Genomic DNA, 22,596 nt, shown 5'->3' with positions numbered 1-22,596 from the left:
GGCCCTTTACAGACCTTTTCTTTTTGGTCTTCTCTGCCATCCTCCCCCTCTCTTTTTCTGCTTTTTAACCTCTAGGTGTCTTTTTGGTTTTCGCTTTCCATATTTTATCAATCTGTGCTCTGTTTTTGAGAAAGAACAGATGTGTCCAAGCATTAACTTATGGCATCATGTCTGCTCATGTTCCATATGTTACTTTTTACAATCATGGGTGGGGGAAGCATCATTTCAGGAAAAAAATCTGCTGGAAGTTTCCTTCTTCTAAAAATAACTTCTGCTTTTGTCTGTTTCATTAAATCATTCTTGGAAACAGAAGTTTTCAATCATTGCCTTGTGGTTTGAATCTTTAAAAAGCTGGTTATTTCAGATGTATAATATTTTCTGGCCTTTGTTCATTTGAGGGAAAGAGGAAGAAAAGAAATTGAAATCTTGTAATCAAAGCTTTGACTCATCAAGCTCTTACCTCAGTGTTTAGAAACTGCTTTCCTGGTCTTCAAACTGAGCAGGCAGGTCTTAGTTGATCAGTTCACTCAGTGGCTGCCAAAAATTGAAACAAGAAATACCTTTCTCTCTGGCCAAAATTCATATTTTACCTTCTTTTGCTTCCCTTAAATGTTTCAGTCAATCAATTTTAAGTGACTTTGTCGATGGTATCTTCCACTAGACTGAAGAAATAGAAAGATCTCTCCATAGCTAGCTATTGTTGATATTAGGAAATATTTAGTGCTCTGAACTGATATTCCCTGCATAAAGTTATGCCATTTCATGAACCTGTCTAAACAATTCCTATCCCGTTCTAGCTCATGTATTTACTTTTATCTCTGTTTTTTTTTTCTTTTTCTGTGCTTCAACAAAGAAAGCAAGAATGCAGACATTTTCATGGCAAAATCCTAAAGCACTGTCTCAGCCCTAGTGTTTACTTGTGTTCTCCTTTCATGAATCATCCCAATGGCTCGCAGCTACTGCGTGGTGCAGAACTCCAGCAAGGACTTCATCACCCAGCTTATAACCAGGAAGCTAGTTTCTGGAGCTCACTGCCCAAACCAGGAAGCATGAGCTACACTTACTTTTTAATATGTTCCTTAACTTCTTAGTTCTTGTGTAAATACACATACAATTAAGCCATTGAACTAGATGATCTTCCTGAATCTCACACTTGAGAGAAAGAGATAGAGGTGATGGTTATCTGATTCTGATTGTTCTGGAACAGCCTATAACTCAATCCCCTCCATCCTGAGTGAGTGGCAAAAATCACTCTAGGTTTCCTTTCTATTTCACTTTCTTTCCATTTTCCCACCTTTCTATAGCTTGCCTTCCCCCTCTAAGGAAATCAATGTAAATTCTTTTTGATTTTTGTTCCAAGTACTTTTTCTTGAGTGCTAAGTGGCAACTATCTAAAAAAAACTCTGATGATCATCCAAATAATCATTTAAATATGTGTGTGTGTGTGTGTATACACATATATATACATATAAACTCACATCATTAATCATTACTATATCATATTATATATGTTATATTAACTCACTTTAATAATTTTATATCAATATATTAACTGACATCACTAATCACTTATGTGTTAACTATATGTATATATACAACTTCTGAACTTCAGTCCCCACTGCCCATATCCACCACATACTGCCCAAATGTTTACTATTTCTGAGATTCCTTATTTCAGTTAATAGAATCATCATGTAGTAAGTAATTCAAGCTAAAAACAGTTCCTTCTAAGTATTTCTTACCATTTACATTCAATCGTTTGTAAGTTCTGTTGCTTTTATGTTGAAACCTCATTTCTAGCCCCTTCTTCCACCTACCTCTTCTACCACTGCCTTTACTCTGTCTTTACTAATCTTTTAGCTCCACATTTTCCTCGACTCATTTCTTCACTTGCAAATGGGGCAGTCTTCCTTCCTTTCCATCAATTCTTAATACTCTTTTTAGTTCTCTTTCTAAAACATGCATCTGCCTCTCCCATGATTCAGAATATTTGGTAACTGTCTATTGCCTACACCATAAAGTTCAAATTGTCCAACATACAAAGTTCATCACCTTTGCTCCCAACTTAACTTTTGACTGTCCTTTCTGGTCCTCAGCCTCACCCTTTCCCTTTCTTCCTCCTCTGTCACCTCCCCATGGTCAGCTTATGCATGCATTTGCCTCTGTATCTTTGTACATGTTGTTCTTGTGGAAGACAAAACACCTTGGTGTGGAAGCACCAAACAATTAGGGAGATAATTTCATCTAGGCTATCACAATAAGAACATTCGTTTCTGAGGAACATCTCAAAAAAAAAGAAAGAAGGATGAAGACAGGTCTTATTTTGGAATATGCTAGGGCAGGTGGTCCTTTGAGGTTAGCCAATTCTGGAACAAAATGGTAGGAGGGATTTCTTTATTATTACTGCTCTTGGGGGAAGCAGGACTCAAAGTTCAACATTGTCAACTCTGTACTATTTTATGCAAACCCCACCTCTCCTGTCTATTCTTGATCTTTCTCTCCTTAAGTCAGTGCACTTGAAGGGCTTCCTTGCCCACTGGCTTCCAGTTGAGTTTGAAAAATAGGAGGGATCTGCAGAAGGGTTTTTTTTGTTTGTTTTGGTTTGTTTTGTTTTGGTTTTTGGTTTTAAATTTATTTATTTACTTATTTTAGACAGAGAGAGAGAGAGAGTATGAGCAGAAGGGGCAGAGGGAGAGAGAGAGAGAGAGAGACTCTCAAGCAGACTTCATGCTGAGCATAGAGCCTGACACAGGGCTTGATACAATGATCTCAAGATCACAACCTGAGCAGAAGTCAGGTTAGAGTCAAATGCTTAACCTGCTGCACCACCTGGGCACCCCCAGCAGAATATTTAAGGGCTAGAGGAGAGAGAAATTAGGGATAGTTATTCCTCTTGATCTTTCTCTGCCAGTTGTTAGAGGTGGCCAGATTCTTCCAAAACCCCTCCATAGTTCTAGTGCCTCAAGGACACCAAAGGCATTATTCCCTCCCTCCTGCCATCCTTCCTTCTTTCTCTCCCTTGTTCTCTGTGACCTTTAGACATGCTCCTTTAGACTGCAACCTTTCCAGGGTTGCTAGTTCCTGGGACCTTACCATTTCTTACTGGTTTCTTTTTTAACACTGCCCACACTTCTGTAACTAGTCCCTTTATTGAATTAGGTTTAGTTAAACCCTTTTTAGGGTTCTTTCTGCTTTCAGCCCAAACTGACCGATTTGGTACCTCAACCTGGAAAACTTTCCCCACTACTCAGCCTAGAGCATGCCTGCCCACCCTGGAAGACACAGTTCACACAAAGACTTCTTCAACACCCTCTTCTGTGTGCTTGGAATGTTGAATGTATATTGTGGTGAAATTATACTTTTGTGAACTGTTCCCCCCACTCCTGCACTATTTTGTGAGTCCCTCAAAGACAGGACCTGATTTATGCCCCTTTGGTATTTCCAGAGCCCACAATGGTGCCTGTACACTAAGTATTTGATAAATATTGATTGAGTGAGTAGATGGTTAGAGTAAACTACTCATCAACATAAATGAGAAATTTATCAAGAAGAATGGCAGTGATGATCACTACCCTATAGAATTGTTCTCTTCTACCCTATAGAATTGTCCTCTTGTGGAAAAATATGATTAGAAAACTAATGAAAAAATGGTGATTACTAGATTATTCCTATTTTCTTTTTTGTGGCAGGAATGTCTATTTGAGCACAGTTTTTGTTTCTTAAGTTGTTTTTGAATTTCAAAAGACAGAGAGAAACCAAACCAACCAGTGCTTGATAAATATCCAAATCAAAGACTTCTGTCCATGGAGCTTTTCCAAAGAACAGGCAGAGATGCTGGGGGATATTTTGTTTACTTCACTGTGGCATGTGTAATGCCTTCCCCAGGGTGCAATACTCAGGGCTGATCAACAGCCAGGGGAGCTCAGAACCACTTGTTCAGTTTCATTGACCTATAAATCACTTCTGATATTTCTCTTATAAGATTCTTTTTTTTACTTAGTGTATGTGAATGTGGCTATTTATTTATTTAATCTAGGCTCACATAGTACATCTATTATCAAATCAGACTTGGATTTAGAGAATAAATTTTAAAAAATTAATGAGACTGAGGACTATACAATTGGTCCAAGTCAAGAATAAAGCATAAATTTTATTCTCTTCTTTTATGCTCTTGTCTGTTTTTTATTGTTCATAATCTCCACAGTGACACTATATATCCCATTAAATTGCTCTGAAATATTTTAGCGGTTTTTGCTGTTTCATTTTTAAACCCAGGTGTTTGACTATAAATAATTTTCTACTTGAATGCATTATAATTTTAATAAATATTTTAAAAATATATAAATTAGGCATGGCTGCCTAGGGTTTTGCATTTCAAATGAAGATACTTTTTGAGAGTGAAAAGAGGCACTCTTAATTATTGTTTCAGGACAATGGGCTTAATTAAATGGGACAGTCCATGATAACTGGGACATGTGCTTCTCCTCAAGTGTATCCCCCACCACTTACTATGGTGCCTAAAATTTCCATCATTGCAGTCTTGTTTCAGATGTGAAGATTCTATCTCCAGAAATCCCCTTTCTGAATTATAGATAAATTACATAGGAATATAATTTATGATATCTATAAATTATCTATAATTTACAGATAAATTACATTCATATATTAATCTATCATCTGTCATTAAACTTAGCAAAAAATAATCAGTTGACTTGGTCCAGAGATGGCTTTAGACCAGATGTCATCAAACTCTTCTATGAAGGGCCAGCTAGTAAATACTTTAGGCTTTGTGGCCCATATGGTCTCTGTTGGAGCTACCCAGTTTCACTGTTAGAGCAAAAAGCAGCCACAGGTAATATTTAATTAATGAGCAGGTTCTGTTAAAAGGAGACAATATTTATAAAAGTAGGTGGTGGAGTAGCTTTGGCCCATAGACTCTTTTGCATACCCCTGCTCTAGAAGAATGAGAGACAAGCAGATCAGTCTGCAGCTCCAGAAATGTATTACTTCTCTGCTGTTTGTCAACATGGACCAAGTCCCATGGCTATGTTCCTTTAAAGGCCCAATATTCTGATGATTTGGCAGGTTCACTGGCCATGAGTCTAATCTCATATTGTCCTACATTCAGAAAATCTGTAAGAGGATTCCACCAGCAGCCCTGGGCTCCTGACTAGATGTCTAGACTATGATTTCTGTGATAAATCCATTCTAAAATTGTCTTGAAGCCCTTCATGGTCAGATCACCTGGGACCAGACTAACTTTATTGATCTTATCTGGTTTACAGTCATCAGTGGGTTTGTCCTCACTGTTTCCATGCTCTGCTTATATTTGACCACTCTCTAGATGGGACTCAAGCCTGCTTCTCTTTTATTCTTACATTGTTTGCTATCATCAGGAGGCCCTTAAATGTATTTCTCTTACCCACCACTCCTGATTCCTTTCCCATGCCTCTGAAAAATCCTCTTTCATACAACTTAATGTTCAACTGTAATTAGTCTTACATAAGCGAATTTATGTTACTTCATGTGTAAAAGTATTTTTATACATTTTTCAAGTATGTAGGTACTTTGTCTCCTCTTGGTTTATACTTTTACCCAATTAATTCTCAAAAGCATTTAGGGTACCCTTCAGCAAAAATAGAAAAATTCATAGTGAGCAAATACTTTCTGAGCACTTATTAGTTGCCAGACATGTGGCAAAATGAAAGGCAAAATTTCAGATAAAATGGGAGAAAGAAAAAGTAGATGTTATAAGCAAAAGCAAATGAAATCAATAATCTCAGAACCAAATTATGCTGCAAAAAGAGAAAACTTTGAAACTAAAACTTTGCTCTGAGCTTCCTAACAGCTAAGATAAAAGAAAAAATTTAATATATTTTATAATTCTGTTTGTTTAGTAAAAGGAATCACATCAGCTGATCAAGAAAATCATCCTGACCTTTAAGTTTAAGTTTTTTCCCCTTTAAAATATTATTTAGGGGTGCCTGTGTGGCTCAGATGGTTAAGTGTTGGTCTTCAGCTCAGATCATGATCTCTAGGTCCTGGGATTGAGCCCCAGGAGGGAGTCTGCTTCTCCCTCTCCCTCTGTTTCTCCCCCTGCTTGTGCTCTCTCTCTCTCTCCATCTCTGTCTCTGTATCTTTCTCAAATGAATAAATAAAATCTTTAAAAAGTATATTATTTAAAGGTTAGAGACCTTATTTACTATTTTTAATATCTTTCTTCGCTATCCAATATACATTAATATTGCCTTAGATAATCAATATTAGCCAAAGATCAGTCAACATTATTCTCATTTTTCTTCTAAGGACACAAGAACCTATGAATTATCACATAAGGTACAAAGAAAGGGAATATAACCTATAATACCACCCTCACTTCTGATACCAATTGTAAGTTCAAGGGTTCCCCAGACCACCCTCAGTCTCAAAAGTTTGCTTAGAAGGGCTCACAGGACTCACTGAAAGCTGTTATACTCATGGTTATGGTTTTTTATGGGAAAAGATACAGATTAAAATCAGCCAAAGGAGAAATGCATGGGCAAAATCCAGGAGGGTCCAAATGTGGAGCTTCCACTTGTCTTCTCTCCATGGAGTCATGGATAGCATTAACTTCTCCCAGCAATGGTATGTGACAATGTACATGATGAAGTATTGCCAGCCAGGAAAGGTCATCCAAGACTTGGCATCCAGAGGTCTTTATTGAGGCTTAATTACCAAAATTTAGTTGGCCACTTACAATAGCTGACCTCAGTCTCCATTCCTTCCAGATGTCAAGTGATACCACATGACCCAATGTTGCACCTGTGCAGACACAACCCCCTGTAACCACATTGTTGTGTGGCTCAAATTACATTGTTCTATCTGGCTGGCCCAAGGTGCCCAGGTAAACAAAGTCACTTTTATCAAGGCCTTTGGATAAGCCCTAGACATTCCAGGGGCTTAAAGTTACCTCCTAGGAGCCAAGGGCAAAGGCCAGACATTTCTTTACATAAAGTTAATTCTTTATTACACACAAGGTCAACACTATGGTTCATGAATCCAGTGTCTGACCAGGACACCACGGACTGGTTTATTGGGGGACACAACTGGTACTCTCCATGATATAGAGTGCTAAAGTCGAAGGATAAACCTTGACTTTCCCTTTACTTATTAAACATAAATTTAGAAAATAAAACCAATAAAATAAAATAAAATAAAATATTTGACACTGTTTTTCTTTATGGCATATGGTTTATATTAAACTAAAAAGTACTACAATTTTTTTAAAAAGTGTTTTTTTCCTTTTGGTAGTTTTAAAGTGTCCTGCTTTGCATACCAGGGGTTCAAACACTGACATTTCATCAAGAGGTTATTTGTGTATCTTATCCATCCTCTTTATCATTCTAGATCTATTAATAGCTTTAAAATTCCAGGATTTTCTATTCCTTTTCTTATCAGCATTATCCTTTAGCATGTTTTAAAAAAATTTTTTAAACATTTTTTTTTTGAATCTTTATTCTCTTCGAATCTCTGGACATTTCTTAGGTTTTCCTAAGATGTGGAAAGCAGAAGTTCACTTATTATTTCAGAAAGCATTAGTCTTGAGAAGCCAGGGCAAATTAAGCTCCCTACCATATAGTAGACTTCACGCATACAGAGGTTTTTGCCCATTTACTCTCCCACATGTAGCCCCAGAGCCCTGTGCTCCTTGATACATACAGACACTCAGTATCTATCTGTTGTGTTGAAGAAGAGTTTTCAATAAAAACCCCTGCATAAATCTAAAGCAAGCAGGTACCAAATCTTTATTTAACTCATTAAAGAGAGAAACCAAGTGAGGTGGTAAAGTCAGTTTAAAATAGGTACTAAGGAGGCGCCTGGGTGGCTCAGTAGGTTGAAGCCTCTGCCTTTGGCTCAGGTCATGGTCTCAGGGTCCTGGGATCGAGCCCCACATCAGGCTCCTGGGATTGAGCCCCACATCAGGCTCCCTGCTCAGCGGGAAACCTGCTTCTCCCTCTCCCTCTGCCTGCTGCTCTGCCTGCTTGTGATCTCTCTCTTTCAAATAAATAAATAAAATCTTTAAAAATAAAATAAATAAAATAAAATAGGTACTTAAAGAACGTGAGGGTAAGATTGGTAGGTTAGATTTCTAAAATGGTTACTATCCTCCAGGATCATAAAATTGTAACTGTGGGCTTACCTTTACTACTGCACAGAAATCATTTGTATTTCTACTTGGATAAAAATTCGTTTGCATTTCTGCTTGGATAAAATTCATTTGTATATTGTCAGACTGTTCTTTGTGGCCTCAATGACTCACTGAGTGCCTGCACTCACCCTGCTTGTTTTGAACTTTTATGCAGTTATTGCCCATTTCTGGGTACCCATCCCCAACATGTGTTTAAGCAGTAAGCCTCATAGTGATTTTCCTGCTTTGTCCCTTCCCTCCTCTCCATATTGACCCAGTTACATTCAGATCACCCAAAGAGCAGGGTTCCCAAGTGCCACAAGCTACCTTATCCCTGGCCTCAATGAAGGAACTTACCATGGTCCTTGCTCTATTCTTTCCCTGCCTGCAGTGACCAAACTTTGGGCTTTGGGTGACTTTATATGATACTCTCAACATACTGTTCTCCCCTCTCTGTGATCTGTGATGAATTCTTTAATTTCACATGCCTTTCCAAGTATCATTTCTGGAGCTTTGTCAGAGTGATCCCTAATGATCCCACAAGGGGGGCTTGGCTTACTCTCTCATTTACAACCCAATTTGTATCAGTTTTCAGGAATTATTATCTATCAGTTTTCAGGAATTATTATCTATCCTTTTAGAGTTGTAAACTATTCTAATCAATAGTAAGAAGGAAGCCAAGCGAAGTACTCCTCAGTAATGTTGGGAAGTTTAATCTCATCTCTCAGGTCAGGGAAGTTAGAGGTATCTCCTTTTTGAGGGGTGCCTGGGTGGCTAGTTGGTTAAGCATCTGACTTTTGATTTGGGCTCAGGCTGTGACCTCAGGGTCGTGAGGTCTAGCCCTACATCCAGCTCTGTGCTTTGGGTGCATACCCTGCTTAAGATTCTCTCTCTCCCTCTTCCTCTGCCCTCCCCTACTTGCATGGTTTCTCTCTCTCTCTTAAAAAAAAAAAAAAAATGTGGGTCCTCCAGGTGGCTCAGTCGGTTAGTTGAGTGTCTGCCTTTGGCTTGGGTTGTGATCCCAGGGTCCTGGGATTGAGCCCTGCATCTGACCCCCTGCTCAGTGGGGAGTCTGATTCTCCCTCTACCCTTCCCTCCTACTCATGATCTTCCTCTCTCTCTCTCTCAAATAAATAAAATCTAAAAAAAAAAAAAAAAAGTATCTCCTTTTTTATTTCCAAATGCAGAAACAATTAATAGTTTCCTGGTAATTTGATTAGTCTTATATTAAGCCATGTATTTTACTTGAAGCTACTATTAGTCTGTGTTTATTCAAATTCAGTCATTATTGGGTACTTGAAAAATATTTATAGAATTGATAAATAAAGACCGAGTTTATCTAACTATTCTGACTTCAAAGGAGTCATGTCTAAATAATTTGGTGTCACAGTTTTGCTCATGTTTATAAAAGCAGTGAGTAGTGGGGAAACTGGGGGCTGTAGAATCAGACTGACATGGTTCAAATCCCAATCCTGCAGTGTATTGGTTGTACGGTTTCCAGGAAACCACTTAACTTCTCTGAGCCTTAATTTCCTTTCAATAAAATGGGTATAATATTATCTCCCTTGCCAGGATGTTGGAAGCATTGATATCTACATAAAAGATTGGTCATAATGTATGTAAAATGCCTCACACACATTTGCAGCAAAAAGGGAGAATATAATTGTCTTAGTCAGTTCAGGCTGCTATAAGAAATTATTATAGAATGGACAGCTTAAAGAACAAACACAATATTTCTCACAGTGCTGGAAACTGGGAAGTTCAAGATCAGGGTACTGGCAGATCTGGTGTCTAGTGAAGGCATTTTCCTGGTTTGTAGATACCCATCTTCTTGTTGTATCCTCACATAGCAGAGAAAGGGAGAAACAGGCTCTCTCTGCCTCTTCTTGTAAAAGTACTAATCCCTTATGAGGCTTCACCCTCGTGATCTAATCACCTCCCAAAGATTCCATCTCCAAATACTATCACATTGAAGATTAGGGTTTCAACATATGAATTTTGGAGGACACAAACATGTAGTCCATAGCAACAGCATAAACATGGTGAAATAGGGAAAAAAAATTTCTGTCATCTAACAAAATAGTGGAAAGAAATCACAAATCATGAGCGATCAAAGCAGAGATAAAGGACTAACTCCCTCCTTTTAAGATCCGTGACAATTTTCTATAATGCAAACATAAATGAAATACTACTACTTTGTACCTTATTTTTGTTTTAAGTTTAAAAATTATTTGGGATATAGTTTGAGGGATTTATTATTTGGTGATAGCAGATAGTTTCTTTGTGGCTTCCTAGCCTTGTGAGACCCAAGAATATTACAAGTGGATAAAGATTTTTAAGTGATTGGTTTCTGTTGAAGTCCTCGATTAAGATAGGTGTTCTGGTTATTTTTGCTGTGTAACAAATAAAGCCAAAATTTAGAGGCTTAAATCAATGTTATGTTCACAGATCCTATGGATCAGGAATTTAGAAAAGGCAACACAAGGATTGCTTGCCTCTTCTCAGGATATCTGAGGCCACACACAGTTGGAGAAACATAGAGACCAGGGGTGACTTAAGGACTGAGAACTGGAATCATCTGAAGCTTTGTTCATCCCTATGTCGGATTCCTAGACTGGAAGGACTTAGAGCCTGGAGCTTCTGACCAGAACAAATACATGTGACATCTTCTATGTGTTGTGGCTCCTTTTCAGCAGAATGGCCTTGGGGTAGCTGGACCTCTTACATGGTATCTCAGGACTCCAGGCACAAATATTCCATCAGAAGACACAGAAGGCGCATTGCCTTTTATGATGATCCCAGAAGGCACATCACATCCATTCTATACACTCTATTGGTTAAAGTGGTCAGTCAATAACCCACTTAGATTCAAGAGAAGAGAACATAGACCCTACCGCTTGGTAGGAGGGTGGCAGGGTCATATTGTAGTGAAGAGTGTAGGATAGGAGATATTGTTGTCAAATTGACCACAATGAAGAATTTTGTAGAGGCTCTGTTCATGCTGGAATATGAAATGAAATTTGTGCTCTAATTGTCAAGGGCATTTCTTTGCAATTGGTCTATTGTCACTGCTCTGTATTCAACTAGTCACACACAATTTTCTTTGTGCTGGGCTTTTCTTTTCTTTTCTCTTTTTCTTAATGTTGCATTTTCTTAGTTTGGGTTCATTACCTCACTGATAAAGCTGTTTTAATATTTAATCTATTTCCAGTTTCCCAATCGTTTTCTCAGGTGCCCATCAATTCCTCATAAGTGGTTAATTTAAAAGGCCTTTGAAGCATGACTGTATCCAGCTAAGGCAAATTTAAATGTCAACCTTGGAAGCATTCAGTGACATTCAGATGACTCCTTTCAGTATAAGGGCCTCATTTTTTTTTTAAATCAATTGGTATAGCTTGTCAAAAGAGGGCCAGAAATGGTACTCTTCCCACTCAAAATTTTTAGTGTTGTTGGAAGACCTGACACTTTAAAATCATGCAGACTAGCTTTAATCCCAGGTGCCCCATTTAGTCGTGTGAAATTGATCAAGTTCTTAAACATTATGGGTTAGTTTCCTCATCTATCCACTGAAGATAAAAAGCCTTGCTTTATAGAGTTGTACTAAGGAACTTAAATAGTCAAAGAAACTTCTGATGTAGAGCCTGGTTTATAGTAAGAACTCAATAGTAGCTAATAATAAAAAATACCTTTACATTTCTTGTGTCCAAAATTCTCTTTAAGTGTAATAAATCTTGATCAGGTTCTTGCACCAAATATGCTGGTTTTACAAGACAGGTGAGAGAGGAAGTCTCCACACTAGGGATGATCCTTGAAGAAGATGGCTTTCTCAGGGCACCTGGGTGGCTCAGTGGGTTAAAGCCTCTGCCTTCAGCTCAGGTCATGATCCCAGGGTCCCAGGGTCCTGGGATTGAGCCCTGCATCAGGCTCTCTGTTCAGCGGGGAGCCTGCTTCCTCCTCTCTCTCTGCCTGCTTCTCTGCCTACTTGTGATCTCTGTCTATCAAATAAATAAATAAAATCTTTAAAAAAAAAAAAAAAAGAAGATGGCTTTCTCTTCTTTACCCTTGGAGCAGGGGGCAGGGGTTGGTGGCAATAAAATGTTTACCTGAGAACAACGTTAAATCAGGGAAAGTGACTTCAGGAGCCTTGGGTTCATGGGAGGGCCTACTGTTCCAGGTTTTGTCTCTACCTTCTTCTCCATGTGTATTGATTGGATTGTTAAAGGGGCAATACAAAGTTAAAAATGTTTTCAAATGAGATGTCCCTTGGCAAGACTACCACAAGATAGTAAACACCTCACTGTAAAAATACAACACATTTAATTTTCCTCCAATGTTCATTTGTTTTGTTTCTTTATGAGGAGAGAAAACGAGAGGAAAACCAAGAAATAGACTCCTAGCTGCAGAGAACAAACTAATGGTTACTAGTGGGGAGGTGGGTGGGGGGATGGGTGAAATGGGTGACGGGGATTAAGGAGGACACTTGTAGTGATGAGCACCGGGTGTTGTATAGATGTATTGAATCACTATATTCTATACCTGAAACTTAATACTACACTGTATGTTAACTAACTGGGATTGAAATAAAAACTTGGAAAACATATATGCATATTTAGTAAAATGTATTAAAACTTTGGCAATGTGTGCCATGTTAGATGTAAAACCCAAAATGTAGGCTAGAATTTTCTTTTTTGTCCCTTGAGACTTCTCCACTTAAAATTGCTCTTTAATCTCCAATTTTTGTAATTATCATTGTAAGCCTGAAAAATGTTTGTTGCATTATGTTAAACTACAAGAAGGCTTTAATTGACTTGAATTTATGTCTTTCTGTGTGGCAGGTGGTGAAGTTCACTAAATCCTTTGAATTGATGTCCCCAAAGTGCAGTGCTGATGCTGAGAACAGGTAGGGCTTGTGAGTTTCAGGTTTGTCTTTTGTTCCTTGTCTTCAGTCCTTGGTGTTGGCATCATGTAATTCTTTGAGGATAGGAGTTCTTTCTTTAGATCAGCAAGTGAAGACAAATACCATCACTCGTCTGTATTTCACAGCTTAAATAAAAACTGCTGCCTTTCTATGTCAACTCTACCTCAATAGTAAAAATTTTCAAGAAACTACAGCTTAAAAATACATGTATCTACACTGCACAATAAAACTGCAAATGAATGAAGTCAAGTTTTAGAGATTCCCTGACTACACAGACAGCCTGATTTTCTGCTTTATTCTGTCCCTTTGCTTCTCTTCCTCCCTTTCGTTTGCTTATATATGGTCAATAATGTACCCTTGGGAAAGAGGGAAAGTGTCCCTCCTTTTTTTTTTTTTTTTTTTTGGTCCCATTGACATCTTTGAGGTAAAGGTGAGGGTTGGGGACAATCAGTGCATTTGTACTGCCCTGAATACCAGTTGAGATGCTACCAAAGTGGATTCTGTTTACTTTGGTCCCTTCTAGAGGATGGGCTAAGAAATAGTGAGACTGACTAAAATGCAGAAATATGGAGAAAGACATGTAAAGTGTTTCTGCTGGTATGATGATGATAATGATGTGAATACTGATACCAAGGCCAGCAAAATAAGCAGCTTCCAATCACTGAGTGCCAAATGTGCCAGGTTCTGTCTAAAGGCTTTATAGGCCTTTAATCCCCCAAATAATCCTATGAAGTCAGCATCATTACCCTAGCATGACAGAGGAGAAAACCAAGGTTCAGCGAGTTTAAGTGACTTGTTAAAGGTCCTGCAGGCAGTAAGTGGTAGCCACATCCAAGGACAAGGTCACCAAATAGAACTCTTCCAGCCTCTGAACTTTGATCCTATTCCCACATATAATTTACAACCTGGTAGTTAATCTCATACAGTGAATGTCTGTTGGGTTAATGTTTCCCAAATCTGGCTGATCAATCAGAATCAAGCTTGCAGAACTTGATGAAGACAATTCCCAGAACCCTCACTGAGAGATTTTGATTCCATATGTCGAAATTGAAGTCCTAAAGATTTATATATTCATTAACTTATAAGGTATTATTAGCCCCAGGGGTACAGGTCTGTGAATCACCAGGTTTACACACTTTACAGCACTCATCATAGCACATATCCTCCCCAATGTCCATAACCCAACCACCCTCTCCCTACTCAACCACCCCCACTCGCCACAACCCTCAGTTTGTTTTATGAGATTAAGACTCTCTTATGGTTTGTCTCCCTCCCAATCCTATCTTGTTTCATTTTTTCCTTCTACCCCCCCAAACCCCCCATTAGATCTATATATTCAAAAGGCTCCCTGGGCACTACCTGATTCAAGATGTAATATTCAAGGGTAATTTGATTTTATATATCCATCATTGCCTTAAGTTCAGGAAATAGAAATCAGTACATTAAAATTGACACATCATTTAGTTACTTTAATTTTTATCCAGTGCATGAAATTTAAAAGAGGCTTTTGCTACAAACCATATAATTCCATTTATAAGGCACTTTTGAAAAGGTGAAATTATAGATATAGAAAGCAGATTAGTAGTTTGTAGGAGCTGGAGATGGAGAGAGGGGTTTAGTACAAAGGGGCACAGGGGAATTTTGGGGTGTGATGGAATTGTTCTCTGTCTTGCTGTGGCTGTGGTTGTATGGCTGCATTTATCAAAATTTGCAGAACTGTACATTAAAAAGGGTAAATTTTACTGTCTGTGAGTTATACCTTAAGATGGGGGAAAAGAGTCCTTTCATAAGAGGTTTCTGTTTTCCTGCAAATATATTTATGTCCTCATCTGTATTTAATGTCAGCCAATCTATACCTTAAAAAAATATTTAGACATAGAGAGTTATTAGTGGTATGTGGAGCAGTTTTCCTAAAGTCTTCATGTACAATAACATGAAATACCTTAGAAGAAAAATGGGTATTCCTACTTACTCCTTGAGCCAGTCATGGCCTCATGTAAGCTTTCCATCATACATGAGGGGGGAAAGGTTTATGGAGTTATTAAAACACAACCTTTGAAATACTAGTACTTCAATATTGTTCTTTTTTATGCTACTGAATGTGTCCTCTTGGTCACTGCAAAGTTAAATATTTCTGATCTTTCAATTATTTTTAATGATGAAAGAACATCCATGTCAAAACAGAATGACCCAAAGCCCAGAGTGTCCTTGGCAAACTTTCTGATAATAAAGTAAGAAAGAAGGAAAGAAAAAAAGGTCAGATTTTCTTTAAAGAGACATTTGAAAAGTGCCTTTGAACTTTGACATTATGAAGGAGTACACTCCATCATTCTATTTGTGGCCTTTAAATTAATTTAGAATGTTCATTTATCTCAGAAGACCTTTCCTGCATTGTCTAGTAATTTCCTTCTTGTAGATGTGGGGATCTTTTGGTCATTTATTGGATGTTAAAGAAATAAAGACAAGTGACTCCAGCATTTACCTCAGCGGAGGCTGTGGAAGAGTCATTGAAACAGGCTATGAGTCTACAAAAACAGCCTGCTCTCAACACATTGTAAATCTTTTCTTTAACCTTTCATCACTTAACATCTTCACTGTAGATAATGTCCATTAGACACCTTAGTCCTCTGGACATCATTCAGAGTTATAATAAGATAGCTTCTGAAGATAATGTCTATGGTTTCATGCAACAATGTTTCAGGGTACAGTTTTAATTCTGATGAATTCTGGCTTAAAGCTTGCTGATTTTTATAGACAGTCCTTGAAGACTTTTTTTTTTTTTTTTAAACAAACAGGTGCGCCTGGGTGGCTCAGTGGGTTAAAGCCCCTGCCTTTGGCTCAGGTCATGATCCCAGGGTCCTGGGATTGAGCCCCGCATCGGGCTCCCTGCTAGGCAGGGAGCCTGCTTCCTCCTCTCTCTCTGCCTGCCTCTCTGCCTACTTGTGATCTCTGTCTGTCAAATAAAATCTTAAAACAAAATAAAACAAAACAACGGTTTTGTTGCTAACTCATCATTTTTGCATATTGCCCTGTGGGGCTAACTCCTTTGTCATGGATGCACTTATCTTGGTCTTATGTAATTAATACCAAGCAGTTTTAGAGTTAGAAATGATCTGATGTATTTCTGTCCATGAAGGATGTAGCTTCTCTGGGGCATCCTTGACAACTCTTCCAGTGATAAAATTCTCACTGTGCCAGCAAGGGCTTTTTCTACTGATGGGGTTTCTCTAATTGTTAGAAGAGCATTTTACGTTCCTATAACTTCCACCTATTTGTCCTGAATCTGTCCATTAGACATAGTTGTTCTTTCATTAATTTTATTCCTTCATTCAATTGTCATATGTAGAATATCTAGCTGGGAACTAGATAGGTAATGGGGCTACAGAGGTTTTTTTTAAAAACCAGCAGTCTCTGCCTTCAAGGATCTCAAGGCCAATGAACAGCAGTCAGAGTTGGTTAAGAATATAATATAACCATAACTAGATTTCACCAGGCCTCCAGACCATGGCTATAAGTAGAGTCACATTAACAGTGATAATTTATACTTAGCTGCTGGTCATTTCTGCCTTGTAGTGGAAGCGCCTTGCAAAAGCCACTCTTACACTAGTTCTGGGAGTCCCTAAGATTTAAACAAACAGAAACAAAATAATTTTATTACTGATTCGTCATTTTTCCAAGTGTCCACTCCTAAATCCTCTCCCTCTGGACCTGACAGAGCAGCATCTGCTGGGCATGGGCTCCCTCATCCACTCCAGAATCTACTGCACTGTCTCAGAGTTACCAGTGGCCTTTCCAAATCTGAGCAAGGCTGGGTAATGAGTGCGTAAGTGGGAAGAGGGCTCACCTTCCCTACCATGTGTTATAGATTGTTGTTGGGCCCCTAAACAGCTTTGCATGTACCCCATTTTTTCCAAATCTTTCAGTGCCCAAAGCTTTTGTCTGTAGCCCTTCTTTCTCTATTACTTGGACTTAGTCCATGGGACAAGGCTTAGAAACCAGAACCCAGAGAACAACCCATTAAGTTGCTCTCTTGGTTTCCCCACCTTACTTTATTGTTGCCCACCAGGTTTAGATGCTCAAAGCCTCCCCCTCACAGTCCCTTTCCCTCATTGCACATTGCCTTGTGCAAATAAATGCCTTCTCGTGTACAGATGTAGCTCAGTTGAGGCTCTTATCCTGCTATCAAGTAAATCAGTGACTGTAAAGCAAGTCAATACTTCCTCTAAAAGGTTTGTGCCAGGTGGTTTTCTGGTAGATAGGAGGGTTACCCAACTCATGTGGATAACAATGGAAGGCCATGTTCGGGGAAAGCTTTTGGATGTGATGAAACTTCACTTAGTTCCTGTAGGATAATAGAAAGTTAGTGACACAGCTACCTTTCAGGAAGAGGAAACATTGTAAACAGAGGGACAGAGGTGAGAACGCTAAGGATGCATGTTTCAGATCTTTAATTTGGGCTGTGAGCTATTATCAAAAGAGTTATCATAATTGATGTTGGGGACCCTTAACCCCCTGTAAGGACATCCAGCTGCCCAGAATGTCAACGGACTGGGGCAGGGGTCTTATCAGGTCCTGAAATGCTCAAGCCCTCTTAACTGGCCTAGAAACGGGCTACATGCTTACTCATAGGGGAGTAATCACAGTCAGGGACATACTGAGATTTGTGTCTTGAAAACTCATCTGGGCAGTAGAGTGGGAGAAGAGCTGGAAGAATGGCAAGCTAAAGCCACCAAGGGTTTGAATCTACTGCCTTGCCCTGGTGGCAGTGGCTCAGTAGTGGAAGACTGCCGTGGATCTGCTGTGCTTACTTCTTCCAAGTCAGCAACTGCTATTCTTAGATGATTTTTATACTTCATGGTTTTCAGACTCTTTGCCAATCTTTTCACTCTCCCCTGGATGTGCTCTAGCTTGCCGGAATCCTTCTTAAGGTGGTATTTCCCAGAATGGGACATACTTTCCAGTTTTTTCCAGAATCAGAATGTATCAGAAAGTGGTAAGTACCTCACTTTTTTAGAACATTTTACTGTTGATGCATTATTTACAGTCATCTTGTCTTCTCAATGATGACCTTTTTTTTAAATTAAGATTTTATCTGATTCATTTGATTCTCAACCTCCTCAGATCTCACTATTAGAACCTTTCCTATGAAGCCTAATTTCAGGATATTTAGTGAATCAACTCGAATAAACTTTCTTGGATTTCTTATTCAAACTTTATAAACCTCTTTTCTGTCCTCAGTGGGAACAGGTAGTTTGAATGATCATGTGTACCTTAGAAATGGAAAAAGAACTTTTATGGACATCTTTTTTTTTTTTTAATGGACATCTTAACAAAAATTTTTATTTAGTTTGAAATATATTTGGCCAAATTCTTTTGATCCATCTCCTAGGTATAGGTTTGGATGCTGCTTTGGAAAGTGTACTTCCTCAGCTGTGCTACTTAAGGTATTTTTTTAAAAGCCAAATATCTATAATTTCTAGAAGGTAACAACTGATTAAAGGGGCATTTTTCACATTTAATGGAATATAGTGGAAACATTGTTATTTAAAACCCAAGCTCTGTAACCACTTAGGCCTTCTGAGAATAAAGAGAGGTAGAGGGGATAAAATTTATTTTAGTGGGAAGTGATCCTTTTTTTTTTTTTTTAGCTTAATCTTTATGCTATCTTTTTCATTTGTTGTGACTAGAAGAGGAGAAGAAAAATAAAGCTAGAAATCTCAGAGCAGCTAAAGGGCAAGATGTTTAGTTTAAGGAGCCTTTTGGCATGCAGGTCAGCCTGGAGAGTGGAGAGCTAAAATATTCTGTTTGAAAAGATGAGGACAAATAGTTCAGAATAATGCCTCCCCAAAGATATCCAGCTCCTAATCCGTGAGACCTGTGAATATTAGCTGACAAGATGGACTTTGCAGATCTGCATAATAATCTTGAGATGGGGAGAATTATCCTGGGTTATCTGAATGGTTCAGTGTAATCCTAATGATGTATTTTATGGTGACTAACATACCACAATAAAAAAAATAAGAATAAAAAAAGAAGAAACAACAACAACCAAAAAAATCCTAAGGGTCCTATAAATGGAGGAGCTGTGACAAGAGAAGCAGAGGTCAGAGTGATGCTGTTTGAGAAAGACTTGACCTGCGCTTGCTGGCTTTGAAGATGGAGGAATGGGGCCACAAGACAAGGCATGTGGTCAAGCTGAATAGTTAGAAAGGGCAAGGAGATGGATTCTACCCTAGAGGATGGAACAAAATTGTAAGATAATAGCTTTGTGCTATTTAAAGCCACTTAAGTTTGTGGAAATGTGTTATAACAGCAATAGAAAACTAATACAGGGGTTTGAGTTTAAAAGGAGTCTAAGAAGAAGATAATTCGGGGGGGAAAAGTGGAGTAAGAAGAGGCAAACCAGGTCTTCAAGAATCAAGGGGGCTAAGAAACATGGGTAGAGGCTTAAACTTAAGGGAAAAACATGACCAGCGAGAAATTCCCAGGGATAGGACGGGTAATGGATTTGTCTGAACTGTCTGCTGTGCTCAGTGCTAAAATATTGCCCTCACTTTGTCTTTTGTTTGCTGTCTTCAGTGGCTACTGGAGCTCTGGTGTTTCATCCAAAGGCTTTTCTGAGCAGTCATTCCTACCTTGCAAAACCTAGAAGTTATACTGTTACAGGCCACTTCTGAGAATATAAAGATAAAAACAAAACAAAACAAAACAAAAAAACAAGAGATCCTTGAATACTCAGAGATATGTAAGGTTAAAAATTTGTTCTCTTTTCAATTATTTCAATAAAAACTCTTTCCTCGGTCCAGTGGGTTGAATAGTTCCCCCTCAAAATTTGTGTCCATCTGGAACCTTAGATGGGCCTCATTTCAGGGCACCTGGTTGGCTCAATCAGTTGAGTGTCCAACTCTTGGTTTCAGCTCAGGTCATGATTTCAGGGTTGTGAGATCTGGCCGCTGAGTGCAGAGCCTCTGAGATGTTCTCCCCAACATCTTCCTCCCCCACCGCTCCTGCCCCTGCTCATTCTCTCTCTTTCTCATAAATAAATAAAATATTTTAAAAAATAGGACCTTATTTGGAAAGAGGGTCTTGGTAGATGCAATTAATTAAGGGTCTTGTGGTGGAGTCATGCTGGATATGGGGTGGGCCATAAATCCAATGACTGGTGAGGACATATAGGGACATAGCGGAGAGACCATGTGAAGACAGAAACTGAGATTGGAATGATACATACAAGTCCAGGAACAGTAAGAGCCATCAGAAGCTGGAAAAGGCAAGGAAAGAATCTCCCCTAGAGCTTTAGAGGAAAGATGGCCCTGGCAATACCTTGATTTGGGTCTTCTGGCTTCCAGAATTGTGAGAGAATAAATTTCTGTTGGAAACCACCAAGTCTGTAGAAATCTGTTATGGCAGCCCGAGGAGACTCTACACTCATTAAATGAGGAAGATGAAATAGATAATGTCTACCGAATGTCTTTTCCAGCAACTAAGTTCCAGGAAGCAATGAGTCTGGAAATCAACTATTGAGCATTATAGGGATTTTTTAAATCTAATTAGGAAAAGAGAATTAACTGTCATTGAAAGATTCATATGTCACATTTATGTTGTTTAAGTTAATTTCACAAATGCCCAACGCATTAGACTTTATTGTCCTCATTTTACAAATGAGGAACCTAAGACTCAGAGAGGTTAAGTAATTTGCATACATTTGCAGGTTACTAAGTGTTGAATTTTTGTTCTGAACGAAGTGCTACCGGCAGCACTCCCAGTTTTCCTGCAGGCTTCTGCCTGGAAGAAATTCTCTTGGCCATCTAATGTTTTACTCTATTAAGGCTGAAGCTTTAATTGGGTTTAGATGCTGTTTAATATGTCGCTAATAAGATTATACTATGATCTGGCATTGAAATGAACAGTTAGTGTTTCACAGAAAAACATGGAAATAAGAAATGTAGTGTAAATTCGATATTAGTGATGAAAATGTATATTGTTGGGAAACAATGGTCTAAATGTTCTTGCAAAGCAAGAATGGCCATGGCCATCTAGACAAATGGCCATGGTCTAGATGTTCTTGCAAAGCAAAAACCGAGGAAGAAACTCAACGGGAGATGAAGCTAGACTATGCTTTGTTACTGAAATACATAATAAATGATCACTTACCAATGCCAAGTCATGCAACTGAAGACAAGAGAAATTGCCAAAGCACTCACAAGAAATGAAAGAAATTTCAAAACAGTAAGAGGGTGGTGTAACCATCTTCATGCATGATCGAGACTCCTATTAAAGTGTGGATTATCAATTTGTCAAAACCTTCCAATGTGTCAGAGGCTGTTGAATTTCTAGGACAAGTGATTCAATTAAAGAAATAAGGAAACTCTGAACTTAGTCAAATAGGAAATGCTGAGAAAATCCCAGTTTCCTTTGCCATGCTTGTCAGTGCCAAAGTTACTAAAATGACCACCCTCAGGAGCATAGATTACAAAATGCAGCATTTCAACATAACACCGTGTATAATGTCAAATGGTTAAAACTTGCCACCATATTTAATTTTAAACTAATCAAACTAAATGTGGGAAACAGAATTTTGGCTCCCGGGACCCTCACCTTCAGATGTCATATCCCTGAATGTGTTACATTTCATGGCCAAAGACACTTGCACACGCAATTAGTCAATTGATGTTAAAATAGGGGAATTATTCTGTATTTTCTGGGTGGCCCATTCTAATCACAAACCCTTAGAAACTTAAGAGCTTTCTTCCAATTGAGGACAAGAAATGAAGCCAGAGAGATGCAGCCAATAAAGGAAGTCAGAGATTTAAAACACAAGCAGGATTTGACACATATTGCTGGCTTAAATATGGAGAGGGTCACATGTCAAGGAAACCATGACCTCAGCGCTGCAATTACAAGGAGTTGAATTCTTCCAACAACAACAAACTTGATTCTCCCCAGAACCCCCAGCGGAGTTGCAGTTCTCTCAACACCTTGATGTTGCTCTTGTGAGATCTTGAGCAGCAAATCCAGCCAAGCCATGACAAACTTCTGATCTCCAGAATTGTGAGATAATAAAAGGGTATTGTGCCAAGCTGCTAATTTGTAGTAGTGTCTTGTGCACAAATAGGAAACTTAAGGCACTCTTAGTGCATGAGTTTGAACCCAGTCTCGTATGAGAATGAATTTGAACTCAGTGATGTGAACACAGAAGCACAGATAAATAAATGGCGCCTGAACTGGTGAATGAGTGGTGCGTAGCCAGCCATGTAGAACAGATGACCAGGAGCCCTGCCTACCTAACCTTCGAGCTTCCTTAGGTCTTGACTCAGTTTTAGACGTGGGGCTGCACAGTTGAACATTCGCTGGTGGCATGACTGACAACAACAACCCCTTAAAATTTCTGGCAACAAACCAACTAAAGATCACTCGAGGGAAGAATATGAGACTGGTTTTGCCTAAAAACTTTCCAGTGACGCTTCCTACTAGTTCAATACAATGCCAGCATCAAAGCTTGCCGGAGGGG

The 22,596-nt window shown here is 38.7% G+C and overlaps 1 protein-coding gene across 2 annotated transcripts in view; it reads left to right on the top strand.

Moving 5' to 3' along the window:
• The window catches only part of PDE11A (phosphodiesterase 11A), a 421,382-nt gene that overhangs the window by 192,337 nt on the left and 206,449 nt on the right, over window positions 1-22,596 (top strand). For both annotated transcript variants that reach the window (XM_047722279.1, XM_047722276.1), the window contains exon 5: window positions 13,003-13,067. In XM_047722279.1, the coding sequence (XP_047578235.1) occupies window positions 13,003-13,067 (65 nt within the window). The remainder of the gene's footprint in view (window positions 1-13,002; window positions 13,068-22,596) is intronic.

The sequence above is a fragment of the Lutra lutra genome, chromosome 3 (assembly GCF_902655055.1).
Source record: "Lutra lutra chromosome 3, mLutLut1.2, whole genome shotgun sequence".
Taxonomy (NCBI): Eukaryota; Metazoa; Chordata; class Mammalia; order Carnivora; family Mustelidae; genus Lutra; species Lutra lutra.
This window is presented reverse-complemented; position numbering and strand designations above follow the sequence as displayed.